The sequence below is a fragment of the Triplophysa dalaica genome, chromosome 18 (assembly GCF_015846415.1).
Source record: "Triplophysa dalaica isolate WHDGS20190420 chromosome 18, ASM1584641v1, whole genome shotgun sequence".
NCBI lineage: Eukaryota > Metazoa > Chordata > Actinopteri > Cypriniformes > Nemacheilidae > Triplophysa > Triplophysa dalaica.
In genome coordinates this window covers 8576222-8600076 of record NC_079559.1, presented here as the reverse complement: position 1 = coordinate 8600076, position 23855 = coordinate 8576222, and the positions used below count along the sequence as shown (strand labels likewise).

The following is a 23855-nucleotide window of genomic DNA, read 5'->3' as shown; positions in this document are numbered from 1 at the left end:
TAGTTTCTTTAATTCTACATGTACTTATTCATGTACTTAATTCTGTATTTATTTATTTATAAACAATCAATCCGTTAAAAAATGGTATTTTTGGTCACACCTAAAATGAATATCTGTTTAAACCAAATGTTTCTTAGTAAAAGCATTTTCATATAAAACAAAAAGAACATTGAAATATTTAGCTAATCTTATTTGAGTTAAATGAATCACTACTGAAGTTTTTAGCATATTTGGTCAAAAATAAACAAAAAACATTTAAAAGTAGATCAGTGAACTTTATTACCATATCTTGATTCACAACTGTAAGCGTTTAATAAAGATGTTTAATTTGAGTACGTTTTCATAGATTGAAATCAATTGACAAATGTGTTGTAAAGCGGATTGTAGCTTTAATGCATGAAATATTGACATGTTTGGAGCAGCGGATAAATCACACCACAACAATATTCAGAAATGTTTTACTGTGAAAAATAATATTCCACAAATCATAACACGTGATTTTTGATTTCTTTTGTTCACAAAGACATTTGTGAGTTGGGTCAGACTAGATAGGTATAGGTTTAGTGGAAATGCAATGATGATTGATAAACATCTTCAGGGTGGCATAGTATTGACAATCAGTCCACTATTATAGTGTGAATCCCTCCTAAATACATTTCTGTAGTTAGTTTCACAGCAACGAGTTCTACACATTGACCATACATCTTTGATATAAAGTGCCATACAGTAATTAAATACATCAGAAATTGTCATTTCAGACTCGAGGTAAAATCTCCAATTCATATATCTGATTCATAGATTTATTTCTAAATGTGAAATGGTAGATGTGTTGCACCTCATAACAATAAAAAAATCAATGTAACAAATCAGACATTCTTCATTGTTACATTTGTGTTAAATTCACAAATTTGAGTTTTCATTGTTTTTGACTTAGAAGCGTCCAAATGAGTAATTACCATTAGTAACTGATGCACCATGTCACTTGTACTATTAAGGCAACTAATTTTAAAGAATAAAAGTTTAGGGTTTATATGTTTACTATAAAACAAACTGACCGTAATGTTTGAATGTAACCGTAGCTTGCATGTTTTTATTCATTCAGAAAATATGCATAGAACTTATCAAACTTATCTTCTTGCCCTTGAAAATTCATCATCTGAGGAACTTCAGCAAATGGATGGAAGACCTAATTTAATACAACTGGTTATCAAGGAAACAGTTAAATATACTTGAGGTCTTAAGGGGTAAATATGACCTTGTGACAGTATGTTTTAATACAAGTACTGTCATGGTACCAGTACTTAACAGAGATAAGCATATCTGAAAAGATGAGCCCATATGTCCTTCCATACCCCTAAAAAAGGGTTTGTAGGCTCATGACAAAGAAAGAGTTAAAGTCTACATGATAAGTGAATTAATAAAAATAAGATTGGTCTTCAGCTTCAATTCCAATCTATTTGTAGCAGCTGACACTGAAAACGACAACCAAGTAACATAATCCAAAATAACATAACTGACTGCTGTACTTTAATATGAGGAATATACCTTTAACACAACCAAATCAAACAGAATCAAAGGGGAAAATAGAATTACTTTCTAAAGGAAAGGCCCTACCAACACAAAACACAAACTATATATGGCAAGTCAAGCTTTCCACCGTCTTTCTGCTCTGTCCTCAAAATAGCATACCATATCCCCTAAATGTACTTGCTAACCAAAATCATGATGGACAAGACCACTTTTAAAGGTGTAAGCCCTCATCAGGTAAGTGAACAACAACATGAAGCGGTAAACAATAGCTAGATGAAATGTCCTTTATATAAGAACAGATTTAAGTTTAAAGAAACACTCCTCAAGATCAAATTAAAGTCAGTATTCAAACCCAAAATTTGTAAAAGTCCTTTACAAAATGATTCTTTAAAAAATCCCACGGCACCAAAAGTGCCATTAAAACTTGTGCACCCTATCTATACAGGAGGGAATTCAGGAGTCCAATCTCCTGTCAGGTTCTTGAGTCTGTGACTTTAGTATTCCGTTCAGTACATGTCTTTGTAGATTTCTTGTAAAAGTGGGTGAAGAGAGGTTTCAGATTCAGTCTTTTTGATCATCTGAACCAACTGGGCATTTTCAGTGACCAGCTGTCTCAGGTCAGCCATTTTCTGAAGCAATTTGGGAAAGAGATGAGGAGAGTCAGGGTGGTGAACCTGAAGGTGTTGATCAAGAGCTTGCAAGATGCCATCTTGGATCTGCTCCACCTGCTTTACGTTCATCAGTCCAGGACGATCTAGAGCAAAGAGAGACAATGCTTTGTTAGAGCATTTTGCATAGTTTTACATCCAGTATAAACCAAAAAGAAGCGTGCTCTCTCATGCCAAACAAGTACTGAATAATTTTTTTTTTGATCCAACACATAAGAAAATCAGATAATACCGAAAAATAGTCTCAAACACGCATGCACTCACCTCCACACAGTATAACGGCTGCCACAAACAGAGCCAGGTCACTGTCATCGAGCTCCAGAGCATTGAATTTGACCGCAAACTCAAACTTGGGCTCCATGATCTCACTGAATGGTTTGCGCAGACTCCGCAGGAACTCTCTCGTCACAAAGCCCTTTCCATTAGCTACAAGCAGCCCGTCTTTATTCATTAGAGATGGGAGCATTGCAAATATGGCCTCATGGACTCCGTATTTTAACAGCGTTACCTGAGAGACAAAGTGGAAGATAAATTCAGTGGGAGAGTTTGTGTCAATACCTCAAAGCTGGTCACTGATGGCATTTGCTCCAAAACTATAACAAACATATATTTTAAAGACTAGCAGTGATCAAATAATTTGGGAGATCTACAGGTGACCTGGACTGTTCTGACCTGATCATTAAGGAAGAGATCCACAAAGCCGGGGATGTTTTTGGCAAACTCTGTGAGTTCTCGTACAGTTTCTACTGTTGTGCACTGGCAGCGGTAGAAGACATGGACCCCGATCTCTTTGTTCGGTGGCGTTCCATTGAGCTGATTCCAGACCAGCCCGTTTTCAGCCTGCCACAGCGAGTCCATGTCATGGATAACAAAAGGCTGAAGATAAAATAAGAATATGATTAATTCAGGACTGATATTGCAGTAGATCAATCATGTAAATCAAGAAAGTCCTTTATCAAAATCTGTAAAAGCTCTCCCACCAATCTAGTTAAACTGTTTCGTTGGATTTGCTACAACAAATCGATAAATACTCGAAATGTCTGAGGGATCTCAAACAATACCGCTGTGCAGGTAGTCTTTCCCGTGAGGATGCTCCGTGCTTTCTTTTTGGTCATGTTGAGGTTCTTCAGGTAAGATGTGTTAACATGCTTGGCTAGGCTTTTGAGGTCAGCGCCCCCCGAGTTCGGCAGATTCTCCCCTGCGAGTAGTCCCGCCACTAGCTTCTTCTTCTCAGCTTCCGGCATGCGCCCGTATCTGATCGCTGGTTTTAAAGAAAATATTGACTATTACTGACAATATTATGACTATTCTCTTTATCTGGGTGCAAAATTCTGAAATGCTTTTGATGGGCTTTAGGCTGAATGTCACGCAGAAACTGGAAAACAAGTCTCATCGGAATTGGTTTAAGTCCTTTGTATGCGCTTGATCAAAGATGATCAAAAGCGATCATGTAAACAAATAAATATGTAAAAGGTTTACATTTTTCCATCCGACAGATTTTTTTATATTAAAATACAGTAGAATAAAAAATCCATAAATATGATTAATTGTTAATACCGCTGTTACACGTTCCAACAAGTGGATGTAATGAGACCCGTTTACCCTTCTAGTCACATGACATTCGACATATACCCTTTTGTGGTTATATGTATGTGGGCTCCTCACCGTCATGAGACATGCCCAGACCCAGGCATTTCTGGAAGCGGCAGTACTGGCATTTGTTCCTGCTCTTTTTCTGGACTTTACAGGCACGCTCACATCGCTCATACTCCAGCTTCATACGAATGGTGCGTCTGAAAAATCCCTTGAAAAAAAGATTAAAATATCTTACTTGAAACCGCAAGGCACACACTGTTGTACTGCTTCATTATAACATTACAAAAACACAACTTTAAGGATATTTAAGGAAGGTATTTAAGGAAATGAAATATAAACATTTTGGGCCTGTAGGCAAAAGAGAATTTCTGATTGGCTAAACCAGGTCACATGTGCAGAACTCTGCATATGGAGTTTGTAATAAACCTTAAAAGGGACAGGTCGCCCAAAAATAAAACTTCTTTCATAATTTACTCACCCAGATGTTATTTCAAACCTGTGTGAATTTCTTTCTTCTGCAGAACACAAAAGAAGATATTTTATAGAATGTTGGTCACCAAACAACATTGTCACCCATTGACTTCAATTGTATGAACACAAAACCAGAGACATTTCTCAAAATATCTTCATTTGTGTTCCACAAAAGGAGGAGTCACTTTTGGGTTTTCAACGACATGAGGGTGAATAGGTGAAAGAATGTTTATTTTTGGAGGAACTCTTCCTGTAATTGCTAGTTGCAAGCTCAGCGAAATTACCTTGCAGCCTTCACAAGCATGAACTCCATAGTGAAATCCCGAGGCTTTATCTCCACATATGCGACATTCAACATTTAGACCTAAATTATTGGTGTCATCCCGGCCGAGCCGTAACTGGTCAGACAGCGAGAGGGGGGGGGCCGGTAATGGATCTGTAAAATACACCAATGGAAAATATTGCAGAATATATTTAACCCTGAACTTTAACTAGACCTTGAAACTAAAGAACTTTTACCTTGTAAGTTTTGAGCTGTTACAGGAACATTGCTCTTCGGTTGAGGACCCTCTTGTTCCGAACCACCTCCATTCTTTAGATTCGTCACCGAGGACCCTTTGCTGCCGGGTGAGACCTCTGTTCCCGTGGGGTCAGAAGCCTCGCTGCTCTCCACCTCCTCACCAGAACCTGAGCCGGGCTCCTGAAGGTCTGACATGCCTCCACAGTCTGAGGATACAGACCCGCCCTCCTGCACACCTACACATGTTGTGTCTTCAAGAATCTGCGCAGAGTGCATTTCTCCATCTGGCTGTGGAGACGCCTGGCCTTCCATAATTCCCGTCAATTCCACGTTCCCCCGGCCCTCTGCTAGTTTCGCAGAGCTGTCACATTTTATTCCTGAGGTAGGTTGCTCAACCTGTTCCATGGTTCTCCAGTCTAGCCGCTAAATCTCATGACCATCCATCACGTGACATTGCCACTCTTCAGAAAAACAGAAGAAGTGACAAAAAGTCAATTATTCTCATAATACATCAAAACACAACTGTGTGTCTTAACATAAACACACAATACAACGTCATCATCAAGATGAGCACTTTTTTCAGACCACATACAAGGTCACATAAGGCAAACTATTAGCTAAATATTAATGATGTATACTTTTTAAAATCTTTATGAACTCTAAAAGCTCCATATATACCTCTATTCTTAAGAATTGTGTAAAAAGGCTTCTAAACAATGTCCATAAATATTCAACAACAAATAACATATCTCAAGTGGTTTACTAACTTTTGTCTTAGCATGCACATTCATTATTCTTTCCATGTTCAACATTTAGTCATTCACCACTTCCCATTCAATGACCTTTATCTTTTCGAGGCAGTAAGACGCAATCAGTAATTACTAGCCTGTGGTATATAGTCTCCTCGGTCTGTTAGGTGATAAAGCCATTATAAGACTTTGGCAGGTTGTTTACTTAAAATGATAAGATAACCTAGCAAAGAAAGCTCCTGTTGAGGAAGACATACCATTAGACAAGTTGCTGCAAATCTGACACAAGCAAACGCCCCTCCACCCGATCACATGACCGAAAAATCGATGAAGTGCATATTTAAAAGAACGACCGTGTGACACAAAAGTCTGACAACTCTGGAGATACAGTACATCTTTCAACAACCCATATGTGCACATATATGCTACCTTCAGGTCATGAAAAAACAGAATTGATTTCCATGCATATCGTGACTAGTTGCCATATGCACGTTTCTTCATGCAAGAACCAATGCGATTCTATGTTTTTTAACTTGCCACCATATTTGAACTTACTGCACTGATATCAATGGATGCGCAACAATCAATAACTAAATAAGCTCAAATTATGAATCATTCTCTCTTACAAACGTATCATTTTGCTTCAAAAGACAAATTTTTACCCACTGTAATTTGGATACGTTTAATGGTGGATGTACAGTATGAGCTTTTTAGAGCTCTGCCATTTTGAAAAGATAAGATTGGCATTTGAAGAAAGGAATAAACTGTCACAGAAAATATGCATTGTGCTTTACCAAGTATATTTATCAATTTAGTATCAATACAATCAAATGAACAAGGTATACATTTCTTAAAATTCAATTCCGCCCATTAAGGTAAATGAGACACAAGGGGGCTCATTGACTGAATGAGGACACATCCTTGATGTCTCGTAAGCCATCGATAACAGATGCGAGTCTTTGGTCATATGGAGGATGGAGACAGCTACCAAACAGAGTATGTGATCCTTGGATTCTGACAAGAGGATTATCAGGTGGTCATTACATTTACATTACATTTAGACATTTGGCAGACGCTTTTATCCAAAGTGACTTACATTGCTTTATCCTATACATTTTACATATGTATTTTTGCAAAAAAATCACGTCCACACTAGTCAAAGGCTGCCCTATAAGCATAGGCTTTACGTTAACTGATACATGCTCAGCAAATGAACAAATAACAAACGCTTTGAGCTACTGTCGAGACTTGCCAGCAACCAGTCGTGCTGGTTCTCAGGTTATCAACATTGTACAGAGGTTGTTGCATGCAAGAGGCAACCCGCACAGAGGAACTAAATGAGTCAATGTGCGTAGGTTATGAATGACAGACACGCATTCCAGTCTGCAGACCTCTCAGTTACTTAGTTGGCGTTTTTATTAGTTAAAGAGCGGGAGAAAAGTAAGGTGACTAAAAAGTTATTTATTGACAAGTTATACAAATGCAAGAGAACTGGTGACCAAGGCTAGAAAGTACATTTAAGAACCCCTGTACAACTTCACCAGAAACTGACTTCTGGGTATAACAAGTTCAAATGTAATACTTGTTCATGAACTATTTCAAATATATAACCACACACTTCCACTTATTATTATTATTATGAACTTTAAAGTTAACCTCAATCTTCTTCTTCAGCTTGAATCTTTAAATGTTTATTCAGAAAACTGAAATCTTGTCATGACAGCTAAAAGTGTTGTTTCACAAGTTTGAACATGAGGATATGAGAATGTTTTCCTATAGTCAAAATAAATAAATCTACAACATGCTGACTGAGGAACTCTGAAATATCTGATCTTCGATTGTTAATAGTTATCTATGAAACAGTTCATCTGAATCGTAGGTGTATCAAGGAGCAACGTTTGTAAATCTATAATATAATTGGTAAAAACTTAATTTATCAACGCTGTGAAAAGAACACAAAGGTTAAAAGTCCACAGTTCATAGGCTTTAACGGTGATATAAAGACAAATAACACAAACGCTAGAGTCGGGGGGCACATACGCCTGACAGACAGACCCTACCAAATATAGCTGACAAAAACATTATTACAAAATGTACGTTACCTTAAAATATAACAATACCTATTAAACACAATACACCAAGAACTCATGTTATTAACATCTCACTTTACTTTAGTACTTTACTTAAGCAGATATAAGACAATATTTTTTTTAAAAAGTTGATTTTTGGCTAACTAGCCGTTTTACTTTACCTTGGGTTTACGAGCTAGTTTCGAAGATTCCCAGCGGTAGATCCCGTATAAATATGCTCTTCGAATGTAGAGCAAAGTTGACTTTAATCTTAGAAGAGCTCATAGTCCGTCGCTTTATATCAATTTTGCCACCACTGTGTCCCCATATCTCTCATTCCACAAATGCTAGTTTGATATTAGCATTAGCGTAATGCTAACATGTTTTTTTCATTTTGTCCACGTTGTAAAATCTCTTCTCGACAAAACAGTTACTTTCTTATATGTCTCAGATAAGATATACGGGTCCCTCCAGCCGGGTTTTCTGTTATATCCACTTTGCTCTTAAATCCATATTAAATACGAAGCAAGCGTTGTACCAGCGCTCTGTTATTTCAAGATCAAGTTTTCCTCAATCTGGTCTAGTAACTCCATTCGCTTTGATTACTCGGTTGTCAGGGAGGACAGAAATAAACGAACTAGAAAAGCGCAACATGTATGTTAATAACCTGTAGGGGGCGCGCGTCGGCTCAACGTCATCGACTGGATATAAAAGTGAATTTATCGAATTATTTTTACTACTGGGACTTAGTTTCACTATGCAATCATAACAACGTGTATAAGACATATATGAGTGAAACAAATGCCTTAGAAATCAATTGTTAAAAATATTCGTCAAGTAAATCACATGACACACATTTCTCCAATGACCGCTTCATTCCAGAGGCTTAGTTCAGAGAGTTCAGTTTGTTTTCTTTCTAGGTTTCACAGAGGCGTGTGTGTGGTTGACAGCAAAAGCCACACGTAAAGCATGGAGTGATATATGCGTAGCTAGAAATATTCATAATAAAGAAGCTGACAGAATTATAGATGTTATTTCCCGCGAAGGCTGTTTCGAAACACACCGGTCCATTTAAACCAATTATGCACTCATCCGCTGAAATACAGTACTGTTATATACAAGAGCTAACATGCTTACGAAGCATTACAAAATCATATAAATTAGGTCATCGTAGTATATAAAATGCATATAAAAGTGTACGCGTAGTAAAGATCGTTAACGAGGCACATAGCTTTTCTACGTAAATTACTCTCTAAATAGTCTAAATAAGTCTATTTTAATATATTAGTGATAATCAATAACTGTAGCTTTTAATAGATGGGACTTCCAAGTCCTCCTGTAGATGTCGCTATTAGACTGGAGTCCAGCAGTCAAAGCTCTCAAGATGGGGCAACTGATTAAATAAAAATGTTCTTTGTCTACAAAGGTGAAAACTGCTTCTTTCCACAAAATGAAACAAAACAGTAAAATAACTGATCAACTTATGTGTGAGTAATAGACAACAACAAGTATATTTATCCTTCTTATATTAAAAGCAATGCACTTATAGATCGTGATAAACAATTAAACTGGTTGCAAGCCTTTGATGAAATTGCGTCTGTCGAAATGAAGCTGAGCTTACTGCACTTCCCCTGAACCATTAACCATTAATTCTGTAGAAACTGATTATAGAGGCACGTCTTTAAAATATGTTAAAAAAAAGTGATTACACGATGGAACAACTTGCATAATGTGAAAAGGAACATTTCATCTGTTTTGTTTGGTGTTTGTATTTGGTGTTTGTATTTTTTTCTACATCAATAAAATATATTGTTAATATATGATGACTGTGCAAATTCATGATCTACGGTAAAGGAAGCTGATTTGGCAGTTTCACAATGACCATATCCTGTTTTTAAACATTTTTTATTGTTTTTCTGAAAGTCCCTGTGAGGGGAGGGCTTAGAAGACCACTCTTTATAAAGTGTCTTCTTCAAACTGCTACAAGAAGGGGAAGACAACAGTGTAAGTGCTTAACAATGCCAAACTAAAACTAAAACTAGAAAACTGCATGTGTTTGAACTTTTAATAATTTGTATGATGATCAAAACACGCACCAACTATTGTTAGCTATTTAATTGAAGATGTATGTTTCCTTCCCTTCTCAAATCTTTACAGTGTTTTTACATTCTGAATTTTAGCGTATCCGGAGTTTCCATCTGATTGATTTAGCCATGAATCTCCTCTGTTGGGTGATGATGGTCCTGGGGATTTATGTCCAGCAATCAGGTTGGTAATATTTATTGACAAAGTATAACCCATTAGAACTTACCTCCATTTCCCATTTATCTCTGAAATTAGTCAAAATGATTTTGAGAGGTTTTTTTTGACATTTCAGAGACACGTTACAAACTAGTGCCAAATACGAAAAAACACATACGAAAATTTTGACTGTATGTGCAAATTTATACGTTTGCAGTGTTTTTTTTTTCAAATATAACTCAATCAACAGCTCGTTTCAGAAGTTGCGTCCTACGGAGGTCAAATATTGCTGTCTCGTTTAAATAACGGTAATAAAATTGTATATTATGTATTTGTAAGATAATATAGTAATTCTTTGCAACGTAAAAGTACCGGAAAGGGTGGAATCTGCTCTGACCCAGGTCGTTTGTTTTCTGCAATATGCCGTGATTGACAACCGAGCTGTCGAATTACACTAATGGGGAAATCGTCACTGGGCGTGGCCACACGGACAAAACAAAAAAAGGCATTCTGGCACAGAAAGCACATTTCAGAGTGGAATAACTGGCTATAGCATTGTTTTTTGGGTTAACCAATATATGAACTCAGCATGTTTTCTAAATGTCTATGAAAATATTAAGGTATTGTTTTGATTTACTACAGTAACATATTTACACAGAGCTCCTTTAAATGTTTGCAATTTTTAGTCTTATACATGCATGGGCAGCTTATAACACACCAAAGACACAGAAAAACACGTATTCATGCCATATGACCCCTTTAATGCACCATGAACTAACATGAATACTGTATTGACATGAAGTAACATTAACAAGGATTAAAAAATGGTGAAAAACTAAATTGTTCTTTATTAGTTCATGTTAGTTAATGTATTTACTACTGTTAACAAAAAGCACCTTATTGTAGAGTGTTACCAATTATTTAATATATTTTTAAGTTTCACAGATGGCACAGTGTTTCAGTGAATTTTCCCGATCCAATGGGATTTGTGGTGATCTTTTGGGTGAGGTTAAAATCCAGGACTGTTGTATTAACCCTAACTATGGCTACGTAGAAGCAGATGGGGTTTGTAAATCCTGTGGGTAAGTTTAGTTAATGTATTTATAATATTCTTAAATTTTAAAGGGCATGTAAACATTATGATTAAGAAATCTGAGATATGACTTCAGTATTTTTAGATAATCCTGTGATGTATGTTAACCAGATTTGACAACAAATCAAAGCATAATCTGACCCATGAATCTACAGAATGTGGTGCACTGAAACAGGGCTAACCCAGCCATTACAGAGATCAAATTAAGCATGTGACCTTACCAGTGAAAACCCAATTTAAGTCATGTTTTGTCATTTACTGTTAATGTAAAGAAAATTCTAATATAATAATAACTGAGTAATGTCCAAGTTTGATGTTTCTAATCTCATTCAGATATAAGATTTTTGCCTGGATTTGACTGACAGGGTCCCATGTATCCACAATAGTTGTCTGTTTACTTTCAGCCGGGCTGCATGGTCTGAGTGGACTCGCTGGAGCAAGTGTACAGTGAGTTGTAAAGACGGTGTTCGGCAAAGGCGAAGAATGTGTTACGGAATTGGTTCTTGCTTAGACCCTGAGAATCTGGGATCGATTCAAACCGAACCTTGTATGGAACAGGACTGCTGCCCAGGTAAAAATAATACTTATTACTAAAATCCAGGCGTAAACACTCTCAGCAAACTCATTTGTTTATATTTTTGTGGCATTCAGTGGAAGGTGGTTGGTCAGGGTGGGGGAACTGGCAGCCATGTTCAGTCACATGTGAAATTGGAATTAAAAAAAGGCAAAGAAGCTGCTCCAACCCACTTCCGCAATGTGGGGCCACCTGTAAAGGTGAAGCAGAAGAAACCGCAAGCTGTAATACTGAAGTTGTCTGTCCTAGTAAGTGGTCTCTTTAATTATTTGCTAAAAAAAAAAAAAAAAATCTGTGCCTTATTTACATCTTCACATAGATTAAATGACAACATTCATTATCTGTACATCTGCAGAATTGTTGGCAAAAGACAATTTTTTACACATTGAAAATTAAAAACATGTTTTTTTCTATATCTAGCTCATGGCGGGTGGTCTAGTTGGGGAAAATGGGGTCCCTGTCAAGGAACTTGTGCTAATGAAGGGCATGAGCCCCCAATGGAATTTCGTAAAAGGACGTGCACCAACCCCCCTCCGTCTTCAGTTCCACGTGGACGAGACTGTGAGGGATTTGACGAGGACAGACAATTTTGCACAGGATTACCTTTCTGTCCAAGTAATACACTGTGCCTTCTTCCATTAAGCATTTAAAGAAAGAGTAGATCGGTTTTCATATAGGTTGACAAGCAACAGTTTTTATATTTTTATTCATAATGGTTGAATTTTAGAATTCCTGCATTTACCTTTTGGAAAAATTTCCTCTTTAGTTAATGGAAACTGGGGTCCTTGGTCAGAGTCCACACCCTGCACTGTGACATGTGGTGTGGGCAGAGAGTCACAAAGACGGAAATGCGATTCCCCTGAACCCAAATATGGTGGCAAATATTGCGATGGTGATGCCATAAAAACTGGTTCCTGTACAGTTCCTGTTAACTGTCCTAGTAAGTACATAGAAAAAATAAATATTCATCTGAAAAAATAGATTGCTTAAAGGAGTAGTTAAAGAGTAATCTCATTGAGAGTAATTGACTTTCCATAGTAGGAATAAAAATGACTTTGGTAAGTCAATGGGGGCTGATTATGAAGTGGACTACTCCTTTAACTAATTTATTACTTGTTGACGTGTTGATAACTAACAAGTTACATTAAAAATGGCTAATATTGTTTTTTCTCCCTTCAATCAGTTAACGGAGTATGGACCGAATGGAGTCCATGGAATTCTTGTAAAAAACGTTCCCATAAAAAAATCGCTTGCAGGCTCATAGATGGAATCCGAACTAGAACGAGGGAGTGTGTTGGCAGAGAATTTGAAGGAAGTTTCTGTGATGGAGAGATTGTGGATCATGGCGACTGCTATGATATTAGTGGCTGTGAAAGTTAGTGCAAAGATCATTTTTAGAGAACAATGTCTTTCATTGTGTAGTATAACATCCACAATTAATAAGATTAAGATATTTGTATTTCAAACAAATGAGATAAGATGCCAGATGGGTCTATGTGTTGCTGAATACTGTCTCAAAACAATTTTTTCGTGTTTAGTGAATGCTATGTTGTCAGAGTGGAGTACCTGGAGTTATTGCAAACCAGACTGTGGGTCACAATCTAACCGAACAAGAGAAAGAGTGTGTACTGCTAACATCTCTGCATACAGGTAGAAAAGAGATTTACTCCAAAATGAGAGACATATTTTGTCTTTAAACTGCACTCCAATCACATGCATACTTTGTGTTGGTAATGTTTCACCAACAGATTTCAAATTCTTTGTTTTTTATCCCACGAAGGGTCCAGGACATCAATCTTTTCGATGGGAAACCGAATATTAATTGTAAAGATCTGAAAACTGAAACAGAGACAACCGAATGTAAAAATTTACCCGAGTGCTAGGGTAAGTTTGTAATTTTCATACGCTTTATATTTTATAAATTAAAAGAGTGTAATAACGTATTCTCACTTTTTTCAGAGCTGAAACCTCATCAACTGGAAAGGACATCAAAAGCTTGCTATTGTTATATTAAAAAAATATAGAGAGATAACACATTGTATTACTCGTTTTATGATATGGAATGATTAGCATTGGAATGATGCCATTGTTGATTACATTTCGAAATCGTTTTTTAACGCCTGTTATGAAGCAATATTTTCAAGTATTAATCTAACTGTATATGTTATAAACTAATCCTGCTTTTAGAAAACCGTTTCGAGAAAATATAAGGAAAAGACACGAGCCAGCCAGGAGTCGAACCTAGAATCTTCTGATCCGTAGTCAGACGCGTTATCCATTGCGCCACTGGCCCGACGAGTTTATGTCGAAACCACGCAACACTCTGAACCGTGTCACGTATAACTGTACACTTTTATAATTGTATTATAAGATGGGTTTTTTTAAACTCAAGATAACAGATTTATTAATGTTGGGTAGAGTATTCCTTTAAAAGAGCATATAAAAGAGCAAGGCAAACAAATAGAACGCCACATTTAAATAACGTCCAGACAATGTTACCTATGACGTTTTTCTCTCAGACGTAAGGTTATTATTTGTAAAACGCCACATAATTGTAGAGGGTTCTCAGTGCAGAGATAAAAGAAAAAATGTCGAACAGTCAACGTTTATAGGTAACTTAGCCCTTGACAAACAGAGTTTCGACAGTTGCATAGACATCTGTTATAAGAATGGCATGCGGAAGTAAATGATATCATGAGGTCTCTATAGTTCCAAGCATTGCATTGAAGCCCATTCATTTCACTGATTCCCAAACACATTCACTTCTAAGTTAATCAAATCCAGCTGTGTAAAACTCGTGTTTTGTTATAAGTATGTTTTTGAAACAATTTTCCTCAATAAATATGTTTTTCTGTGTGTCTGTTTGTGTGGTAAAAGGATTCTCTATAAAGACTGCTCATTAAATAAAACGTAAAAAAAACAACGTGAAAATCTACCCTCTCCCACTCTATTTAACTGACATTGTTTGTCTTGTTCCTTTTCAGCGGTCTTTGTGGTGGATATACTTGCAACCATAGATTATTAATTGAGACATTATTTGTGCATTTTTATTTGAATGTCTTAACATAATTTAACATTGGTATGTACTGATGATCAAAGAAACATATAAGAAACCGGCCGGATTCACAAAACTGTTGTTAAAGCAACAACAAGCCGTTTTTCGACCTTAAAATAATCTCTTTAAAATATTTTTTGTGGTAGGACAAATCTTAACTGGAGGCATTTTACTGCCACTGTTACCTAAGCAGCCCTTTATCTTATGAAATCACACTTGTAACTTTGGTGCTCGGGTAAGTTGGCAAGCTCCGCCCATCACCTGCTGTATGGCATACGTCACGTTACTCATAGCCTGGGTGAAGTCAGCCAACAGCTAACAATAAGACGAAACGATCTAGTTCAACGCATGTCTCCAAAGTATCGGACACAAATCAATATCTGACGGACTTGCACTCGCCAAAGCGTGCTGCAAGAGGTAACGGGTGACAAAACTTAAGTTTTGTTTGCAAATCTTTTTTTCTGTTGCAAATATATATGACCCTATTTTGGCTAGCATTCAGTATTTATTGTGTCTGACATACGTAATTTACCGACATATACACGAGACGGCGCTGACAGAATGGAATATCACCCGCCGAAATAGCTCAGTTGGGAGAGCGTTAGACTGAAGATCTAAAGGTCCCTGGTTCGATCCCGGGTTTCGGCATTTTGAACCAAATGGAATTAAAGCCTACCTATGACAAATTAACTAGGTAGGGATGGGTATCATTAAGGTTTTAACGGTATTACTATACCGATACCACTTATCCATCCGGTACTTTAACTGTACTCTTATCAGTGCTTCAGGTTTGTCTTTTGCTTGGACCAGATGCTGGAGTGGATTGGTTCACTGTAACTGCAGCTTTACATTCACATAATGTAGTTAACTCTGTTTGGGCTTAAAAGTCTTACAGGTTTGGAACCTCTTGCAATGTACACACACACACAAAAGTTTATGTATTTCATCACTACAAATTCATTTTTGGGTAAGCTCTGCTTTATAATTTCTTAAGCATAATTTATTATTATTCATCCACTTTAAATGCAGTAGCCTACTGTGAAAGCATTTTTATTGTTTAAGATTTATTTAGGCTACTGCAGAAAACAATACTCTATAAAGATTTATATGTAGGCTATTTTTTTATGTGATGTGTGTTTATTAAATTATTACATACTAATTTAAAGAAACCTTATGCAATGTTTATGTCGGTGTTATTTAGGAAGACTGCTAGGCTAGCATACGTACCTGAGGACGTGGATGATGAACTAGTAGCTAGGCAGTAGAAAACTTTGCATTTCTCTGTCTGCCCATAATGCACTTTGGAAAGATGTTTTGCCAGATTGCTTGTGTTTCCGCTCTTACAAGGAAAATCTTGTTGCAACGAGCATTGTCTGCATCCACTCGAGTGAAATGTAACCATACTTTAGACCGTTTGATTCTCTCTCTGCAAAACTTCAACGAGTGATCAAGGCCTGTTATAATATATCCATCAGCATCACAATTCAGTCAGATTATAAAATGTATTAGACAATGTGGAAGAGTATTTTCATTGACTGGTAATTAACAGCTTCGATGTAGTCTCTAAATATATTGGTTTGTTTTTTTACATGCGGCCTTTAACAAATGATCGATCAAGAACAATATTTATTATCACTCAATATTCAGTGAATTTATTGTATAAATAGGAGTATTGCAAGCATTCAATCCAACAAATCTCTCCATGGGTGTGGGTAAAGAATACTATCATACACAGTCAAACTAAATCAGAGTAACATACATCATACATACATGTTTTGAACTTAACGCTGATGATCAGGACCCATAACTGTTCCACTTTTCTTGGTCCATGTGAAGGTTTATTATTGTTTTAGCACTTCGAAGAAAAAGGAGAAAAAGAACACTTGGTATTAAGACGTGAAGAATGACTGTACAGGTTGTCCATTGAACAGCATATGACCAAAGTCATGAATCACTTTGTCATTTATGTGATCAGCAGGGATTCTTTGCCACTGTTGAAACTTCACAACAAAGTTCTTATGGCAACAAATGAACAGTTAAGCCTTTGGTGGAATATGGAATATTAAATTATAATGCACATAGAAAAGAGCACAGCAAAAATGATTCAGACCAGGATATTAAAATGAAAAATTGTGAAATGAGGCACTTTTCCCACAAAGGCAAGAATAAGTAAAAGCAAATAAACTGACAACATTGACAAGGTTCTGTCAGTTCAGAACTGTATTTGAGCATTATTATTATTATCATTTTCTGTCTGAAAGAGATTTAAAGATGTCTTTACTGTGGGAAAATATTTGATCAAGTACATCTGCTAATATCAATATTTATCAAAGGCCCACTGGATTTTGTTGTTTGTAATAAAGCTGTTCTATACTACACAGAATTTGATCACTTACTCAAGATTGGGTCTGACTTTTATCTGTTCTATAAACGTTTCACATTAATGGGACACTTAATACCACATCAGCACATTCGTCCTGTACTGAAAGCCAGATGTCCCGTTAAAACGTTTTGCAAAAACAAAAGTCAAGGCTTAAGGTTTCATAAAGCACACTGGACAATAATCAGTATACCAAAATCACATTTGCTGCTGGCAATAAGTTCAACAAACATACGCAGATACTTGAGGTTAATATAAAGGGGTTTACATTTTCATAATGTGCCTTTCTCAAAGTATCATTTCAAAAGTGTTACAGTATTTACAAATTGAAATGAAACCCAAACTGGCCTGTCCTTTCAAAGGACAAAAATAAAGTGCAATAAAAAAGGTACAGTACAACGACAGGGCCGGTAAACAGGAAAATCAGAAAGTCATCGAGCTTTGGTTTCAAAACAAAACAAGTCCCATAGATCATGTGTAGAACACAAAGGTGTGCTGAAAAACCTGCTTGTGTTACGACACGAGCGTCTATTTGTTGTCGGGGCCCGGTTGCTGGAGATGAATCAATCATGAAGCTGAGGGAGAAAGAGCAATGGGAACAGTCGGGGAAGGAATAGTATTTGCCAGATTGTACGTTGAATTTGGGAACGTACCCTGAGAGGGCTGTACATTGAGGAAAGGGGGTCTAGTGCTGGGGGTCTGAGGGGATGCCGCAGCAGTAGCCGGTGAGTCCAAGCTGACTTCATCGCCTTCCTCAGAGTCCCATACCTCACTCTGAAGGTAATCTGCGAAAAGCGCTTTAGCTCGCTGCAGAATACGCCCAAGGTTGTGTCGGCGGACCAAGCGGTCAAAGTGCATGGCCAGCTCGTTATAATCCAAGCTGTTTTTAACAATGTGATCCCGGTGCTCCAGCAGAATGGAAAGACAAAGAAACAGCATAAAAGGATTCCCTTTCCCGAACTCTTGTGGAGGAGGCAGTGAGCATGGTTTCATTCCGCCGCCTTCCGGTTTGGTTGTGTTTGGAGAGCTTGCACCGGTTCCCGTGGGTTTGCACGGGGAGGGGAGATTGCTGGAGAACGGTTTGGGCGACTTGCCGAAGGATAAAACTGGGGAAGAGAGAAGAGAACGAGTGTAACCCTGGGATGGAGATGCCAATGAAGATTTCCCAGGGAGCACTGATGGAGATTGAGCCCCGGCTCCAGTTTGTGAGGACGCGAACCCTCCGGGGGCTTTCTCGGGAGATGCCGCTTTATCGCCACTTGATGAGGAGGATGTGCATTTTGACAGGGCGTCGGGAGACGCTGTTCGCCAGCTGGACGGTGAATTAGAAGCTTCCAGTGATTGACTGGAGTTACTTTTCCAGTTTGGCAGACCAGATTCTGGGGAAGCTGCCTGACCGTTGGGAGAGTCTCTCTGGCCTGGAGATGAGGGTGTGCAGTTACCGTTGATAAGCGGTTCCTGCTCTCCAGGATCCCCCTCGCTTTCCTCTGTGAACTGGCGGATGGAGAACGGCAACGTGGAGTGCGCCGACTGAAACTGCACTGGAGATGATGTGGAATCAGAGCAATCGTTCTCTTCAAAACTATCCTCAGTACGACTGCAATAGTACTTAAACTCCCCAAAGCTGGCTTGTTTTTCAAACGGTGGTACTGGAGCTGTGACATCATCATTCTTCTTGACAGTATTATCCACGCTGTAACCTCCCTCGCCTTCCCTTCGCGAACCCTTCTCCTCCTCCACAACCGGATTACGACCTCCATCTGCCTCTTCTCGGGACGGTCTCAGCATGTGTCGTCTCCTCTGCTGTTCCGTCTGCTCCTCTTCCACCTCCATTTCCACATTTTGATGGACATCCCGTGAGCCTGTGGACTGGTCTGCCTCAAGCGGCGGCCCCAGAAGCTCCACCTCAGTCTCGGGTGGGTCAGGTGGCAAAGAGCTCCAGGTGACCTCCAGCATTCGCAAAGCATCATCGAAAGCGAATTCACGCTTCAGCTCAAGGAGCAGCCAGCGGTAACAGAAAAACAGGTCGTCTGCACCTTTAGAGACTAGGTAGGCGTAAAACTCAGGGTCTGAATACTGCAGAAGCAATTTGAGATGCTGGAACTTAATGGACATGAGCTGGCCGTCAGGACGGAAATTGCCCTCGAGGCGCTTCATAATGCCGCAGAAGCAGATGAAGGCGTGAGCCTCGTTGTCCATGACCGCAAGGATCGGCGAGGCAATATCGCTCATGCCTTGGCAATAAGACACCTGGAGAAGCAGATTTAGGATAGCTTATATTGTATAAGCACTGCGTATAATGAACATTATGGTATTTTTTACACATGGTTACCTGTGGGTGTGTTATAGCAAAGGTGGTGAGGAGATCAGTCAAGGCTGTGAGATGAGGGCTGTCTTCGGAGCCGGCGTAGTAAGGATGCGCTCGATCAGTTCTGAGAACGTCCTTTAGAACGTTTCCCCGAATGAACTCTAGATCCTCTGGGCTGACTCGTGACTTCCACTCGCTCTTAAGCTGGTCATATTCTCTTGTCTTTCTCTTCATGTAGTCCATTCTTTCCTGCCCCGTCAGACCATCTGGATACACGTTGAGGAGATATCGCCATACAACCTGCCATGATAAAAAGAAAAGTAAGACATAATAAAAAGTATTTTTACATGACTTCACAATAAATGTAAAGGTCTAGTGTATGTGATGTAGCAGCGTCTAGGGGTGAGGCTGTTAATTGCAACAAACAGTTGACTCCCCCCTCCCTTTCAAAACATTATGGTGGCTGCCACAGAGCTCCCTTTCAAAACACTATGGTGGCTGGCACAGAACTTCGAGCTTGTCATGTTTTCCCTTCTTTCCTGAAGGAGATAATGTTTTTACAAAACCCGCTCTGTAGAGCGCTTTGTCTGTTGAGGCCTACAGAAGAAACAACATGACAAATTCCATATAAGGGGACATGCAGTGTATGTAGATAGAAATAGCTAATATTAATAAAAACATAACGCTTCACTGTGTAAGGTCTTTATAAACCTCTGAAGACATGTGTATATTATATTGCATTTCGGCCGATAGATCCTCCAAAAAATTACACTCAGCACCTTTAAATCGATGTAGATTTCATGTAATAAACACTGCTCATGATGAAAAATGCTCTCAGAGTAACTACAGCTTAGACACCTTGCGTAAAGATGGCTCAACCCCTCCATGATAAATACGAAGTCTGAGTTCTTCCGGCCTGGTCAGCTGACCTTGACTGTTCATGTAGCTGTGAAATTCAGTATCACTTAAAGGAGGCTTGAACGGTTTCATCTCTTCCCCATAGGACCAACTCAAGGCCTGCTGTACCCGTGACAGGGTGCGGCCCACCTGAATGCGGAAGGCAGAAAGAGTGAGAAATAAATACAAAAATGTTCAGGAAAAGTGAGCGCTGCAATATCTACTACCTTTATTTAAATAGCAAATGGGCAGCTGGTAGGACTGTGCAGTTAATCGAAAATTAATCGTAATCGTCAATATTAGCCTTCAACAATTGCAAAAGCAATTTAGAGGTAAAATGATTATTGTGCCGCATTCCATTTTCCAAGGATCCTCTCTTTTCTTGTGGTATAAAACCACAGCGCAGTTTTTGTTTATAGTTCTTCAACTGTGCTATTTTCTTTACATTCATTTTTCTGTTGAAAAAGTTTTTACATTTTTCTCTGTCGCTTCAAAAGTTAGTGAGTAATCGTTGCTAAATAATCGGGATCTCAATATTGGCCAAAATCGTTGTTGTGATTATGATTTTTGTCATAATCGAGCAGCCCTACAGGCTGGTAAACAGCTGTCTGACAGGCTGAAGAAACTCAAGAGTCACCTGGGACAGAAGCGTTTGTGTGAAGGGAAGTGCGGCGGATACCAATGACCTCTTCTCTCCCTGCAGCTGGTCTGAGCCAATCACATCTTTAGGACTGATTATGTCCCAGTCCTCCAATACTGGACCTTAGGAGAAAAAACAAAAATCATAACAGTTGACACTTAAACACTTCTTAATCTTCCTTTTTATATTTGCATGAAAAGGATTTTGTTGCCATTATTTGCTGCTAAATGTATAGACTGATTTCTGGAAGTATCATGGGGTGATAGAACCATTTTTCCCCTATTTTCAGGAACTACTGAAATAACGTGAGTAAAGAGCCAATAAGAACACAACACTGCCCTATGACGCAAAGTTAGTTTAGTTTCAGATAAGATCGGCGGCATGGAGAGTTGAATATGCGTATTTATCTTAATCCTGCCAAATTCCTGTGTAATGTGCGCAGTGATCAACAAACACACATATACACAAACTATGGATACTGTGGGCTTGTAACTGCCAATGTAAACAGTTTCATTTGACATTAAAGTACTTTAATCGGAACTACTGTCTCCGTGTCCTTCCCGACACTCCATGGCGATTACCAAATTAACCTAAGAACCAGTCCACCTACCCTGCATACTATTTATTTTCCCTGCTAAGGTTGCAAATGAGGGATGAGATCTGTTTGGTGACTTACATTCTGCCAAATATCTTCCTTTGTGTTCAGCAGAACAAAGACTTTCATACAGGTTTGGAGTAAATAATGATGGAATTTTATTAGGGTTAACAATCCCTTTAAATAAGAGTTAACTTACTGTCCTCTGATGGTTTAATGTCCACTTTGAGTTGGAGGAATGGCTTTGCTGCACTGACAAACGCTGCATCTAGATCCCAGTCGGACAGCAGAGACACAAACACCTCCGAACCTCCGCGATCACGGGACAGGTAACTAATCCCAAAATTGCGTTTCCTAGAACCAAAACAAACTTCATATCTGTTTTCACTCTACTGACCCTTCAATTATTTATTACAAATTAAATTGTCATTATCACAATCATACTCAATAACCGTAATAAATCCAAGCCAGAATGAATATTTACCATTTTAAAAACGATTTGTAATTCACACTCACCCATTCAGCTCAAAGGCTCGTATCAGTATATGTTGCAACACCTCCAGAGAGGTTATTTGAGGATCTACAGCAAATGAGCGGAACTCCACCGGTAACACCCCTTCACACTTCTGTTGGCACACACACAGAAAAATAAAGCCACTATTTGAACAAGAAGGGTCTGAAGGGTTCTATGTTTCAATTTGGGAGCAAATATTTAGGGGTTGCTTTATATAACCCTTTACACAACAACAAAACTGATCAGGTGAAACATTCTTAATTATTGCATGTAGAGTGTGTTTATGTTGCCACTGCCTTTAAAATGAATGATCCCTGTGGGAAACTATACAATGTTTAACAACAATGGTTAAAAAGCAACTATTTGTTTCAAGGTTCACATGACGCCCACATTAATTTACTATATGAAACTTTTCTGATTATTTAATCCCTAATTCAGAGTGATCATCTTCAATCCATTGACAACAGTTCTGTAAAGAGCCTTTCTAGACAGGTGACATCACACTGTTCTTAAAGGAGCCAAATTACGTGAAGTGCTATTTAATCATTTATAGCGTCTCCCTTAGACTTGCATTCGTAATAAATCACACGATATGTGCATTCTCTTTCCATTGCTTTGTTTATTCATTAAAACACTCTGTATGTATTTGAAGTGACCGGAAAACAAGTTCAACTATTTCATGGCATTTTGATCATGTGACACCTGAGCTCAAACATGACTCACGATAATGTCAGCAGCACTTATGTTTGCTTTAAATATTTGTTCATATTTAGACCTGTAGGAATAAAAAGCTAACGTAGACGTCAAGCACAAAAACTATAACCCGTACTGTCGTAAAATGACTGATGGGATCAATCCCAAACAATGACACGCTACAATTAATGACGTAAGCGGTTAAGTGCGCTGCACTTTAGTTGTATACATGTGAATGAATATAACGTTACAGATGTTTTAAATATAAAAAACAATATGACCAATCGCTCATGTAACTGTCACTTATGTTGCAGTCACGATGTATATGTAAACAACAAAGATGCCATGCATGCGAGGTAAATTATGAAAATGAAGAATAAATAGAATACAAAATATATATATTATTTATCCTAGACTGGCTGGCTGGACTGTTACGTGGACTAACGTTACTGTAATATTGTATTTCAATCCTGCTCCAGCTGTGTTGCTCTGCGGGTTGTCGGGGTTTCAACCTGGCGCTCAGTCCCCACATTTTCTCACCTTGACTTTGACACGAACTACCCCCCTCTCCTCCTCAGCCGACATGGTGGGTAGTCCGCTTCGGAGGGTCCTTTTCAGAGATGCGTTGTCGTCATCCAGAATATAAAGTGAAATAAATAACAATGGATGCGGTACCCGTTTTCTCCGCTGCTACTGCTTCAGCAGGTTCAGTGAAGGTTCCGTTAATGAGAGACTCCAAAACAACGTCTGCGGACAGGTTTCAAGATAAAAGCCCCGTTGAAAGCAAAGCTATGGACGCTTGTATTTTAAAAAGGGTTATACAAATTATAAAAAGGGTTGTGAAGGAAGTATCTGGTATATATTAACCTAATATTTCTATCGGGGATCAACCAGAACAATAGCCATGCCATTCTTTAAAACTAAAGGTTTTGTAGCCAATGCGTTTACTGCTTGCACAGAGAAGCCGGGAGAAAGATTGAACGACAGCACTGGCCAGTTTGAACAACAGGATATGTCGTCAAATATGCATTACATCATTGCAGTCTTGAGGGAAGGGATGATCAATATGAAACACAAAAACACCTAAAGATTTGTTTTAAGGATAAAGAGAAAATCGGTCGTTTTAAAGAAGAAATAATTTATGTTTCCACCTTACACAAATTACATTATTTATTTGTGTAACAATGCATAAAACAAGTATATGGCCGTTATACATTTTAGAACAACAAACATTACTATACAATAAGCACACTATGTCAATT

General features: G+C 38.3%; 3 protein-coding genes and 2 non-coding genes across 7 annotated transcripts; 2 read left to right on the top strand and 3 right to left on the bottom strand.

Moving 5' to 3' along the window:
- Window positions 1–442: 442 nt before the first annotated feature.
- On the bottom strand, window positions 443–8201 carry ppardb (peroxisome proliferator-activated receptor delta b). Its single transcript, XM_056773304.1, has 8 exons — window positions 7786–8201; window positions 4785–5246; window positions 4550–4701; window positions 3864–4002; window positions 3260–3459; window positions 2871–3074; window positions 2463–2706; window positions 443–2284 (listed from the first exon to the last, which is right to left on the bottom strand). Exons 2-8 carry the CDS (start codon window positions 5188–5190, stop codon window positions 2037–2039), a joined length of 1593 nt encoding a protein of 530 aa, XP_056629282.1. The 5' UTR covers window positions 5191–5246; window positions 7786–8201; the 3' UTR covers window positions 443–2036.
- A 1292-nt stretch (window positions 8202–9493) lies between these two features.
- Window positions 9494–14367, top strand: LOC130440292 (properdin-like). Of its 2 annotated transcripts, XM_056773332.1 has the most exons (11): window positions 9494–9607; window positions 9784–9871; window positions 10782–10926; window positions 11342–11508; window positions 11589–11759; window positions 11932–12126; window positions 12278–12451; window positions 12695–12886; window positions 13050–13161; window positions 13292–13395; window positions 13471–14367. In XM_056773332.1, exons 2-10 carry the CDS (start codon window positions 9817–9819, stop codon window positions 13392–13394), a joined length of 1314 nt encoding a protein of 437 aa, XP_056629310.1. In that variant the 5' UTR covers window positions 9494–9607; window positions 9784–9816; the 3' UTR covers window position 13395; window positions 13471–14367. The 2 variants fall into 2 exon arrangements, with proteins under 2 accessions (XP_056629310.1, XP_056629311.1); XM_056773333.1 differs by lacking the exon at window positions 9494–9607 and having other exon boundaries at window positions 9765–9871.
- trnar-acg (transfer RNA arginine (anticodon ACG)) lies at window positions 13732–13804 on the bottom strand. The gene has a single exon. It is a non-coding gene; the product is annotated as a tRNA-Arg (tRNA).
- A 774-nt stretch (window positions 14368–15141) lies between the features above and the next one.
- trnaf-gaa (transfer RNA phenylalanine (anticodon GAA)) lies at window positions 15142–15214 on the top strand. Its single transcript has one exon. It is a non-coding gene; the product is annotated as a tRNA-Phe (tRNA).
- Window positions 15215–16962: 1748 nt separating this feature from the next.
- Window positions 16963–23561, bottom strand: tbc1d25 (TBC1 domain family, member 25). Of its 2 annotated transcripts, XM_056773247.1 has the most exons (8): window positions 23461–23543; window positions 23134–23340; window positions 21903–22012; window positions 21586–21740; window positions 20789–20913; window positions 20113–20301; window positions 19279–19554; window positions 16963–19196 (listed from the first exon to the last, which is right to left on the bottom strand). In XM_056773247.1, exons 2-8 carry the CDS (start codon window positions 23176–23178, stop codon window positions 17514–17516), a joined length of 2583 nt encoding a protein of 860 aa, XP_056629225.1. In that variant the 5' UTR covers window positions 23179–23340; window positions 23461–23543; the 3' UTR covers window positions 16963–17513. The 2 variants fall into 2 exon arrangements, with proteins under 2 accessions (XP_056629225.1, XP_056629224.1); XM_056773246.1 differs by having other exon boundaries at window positions 23134–23561.
- Window positions 23562–23855: the final 294 nt, after the last annotated feature.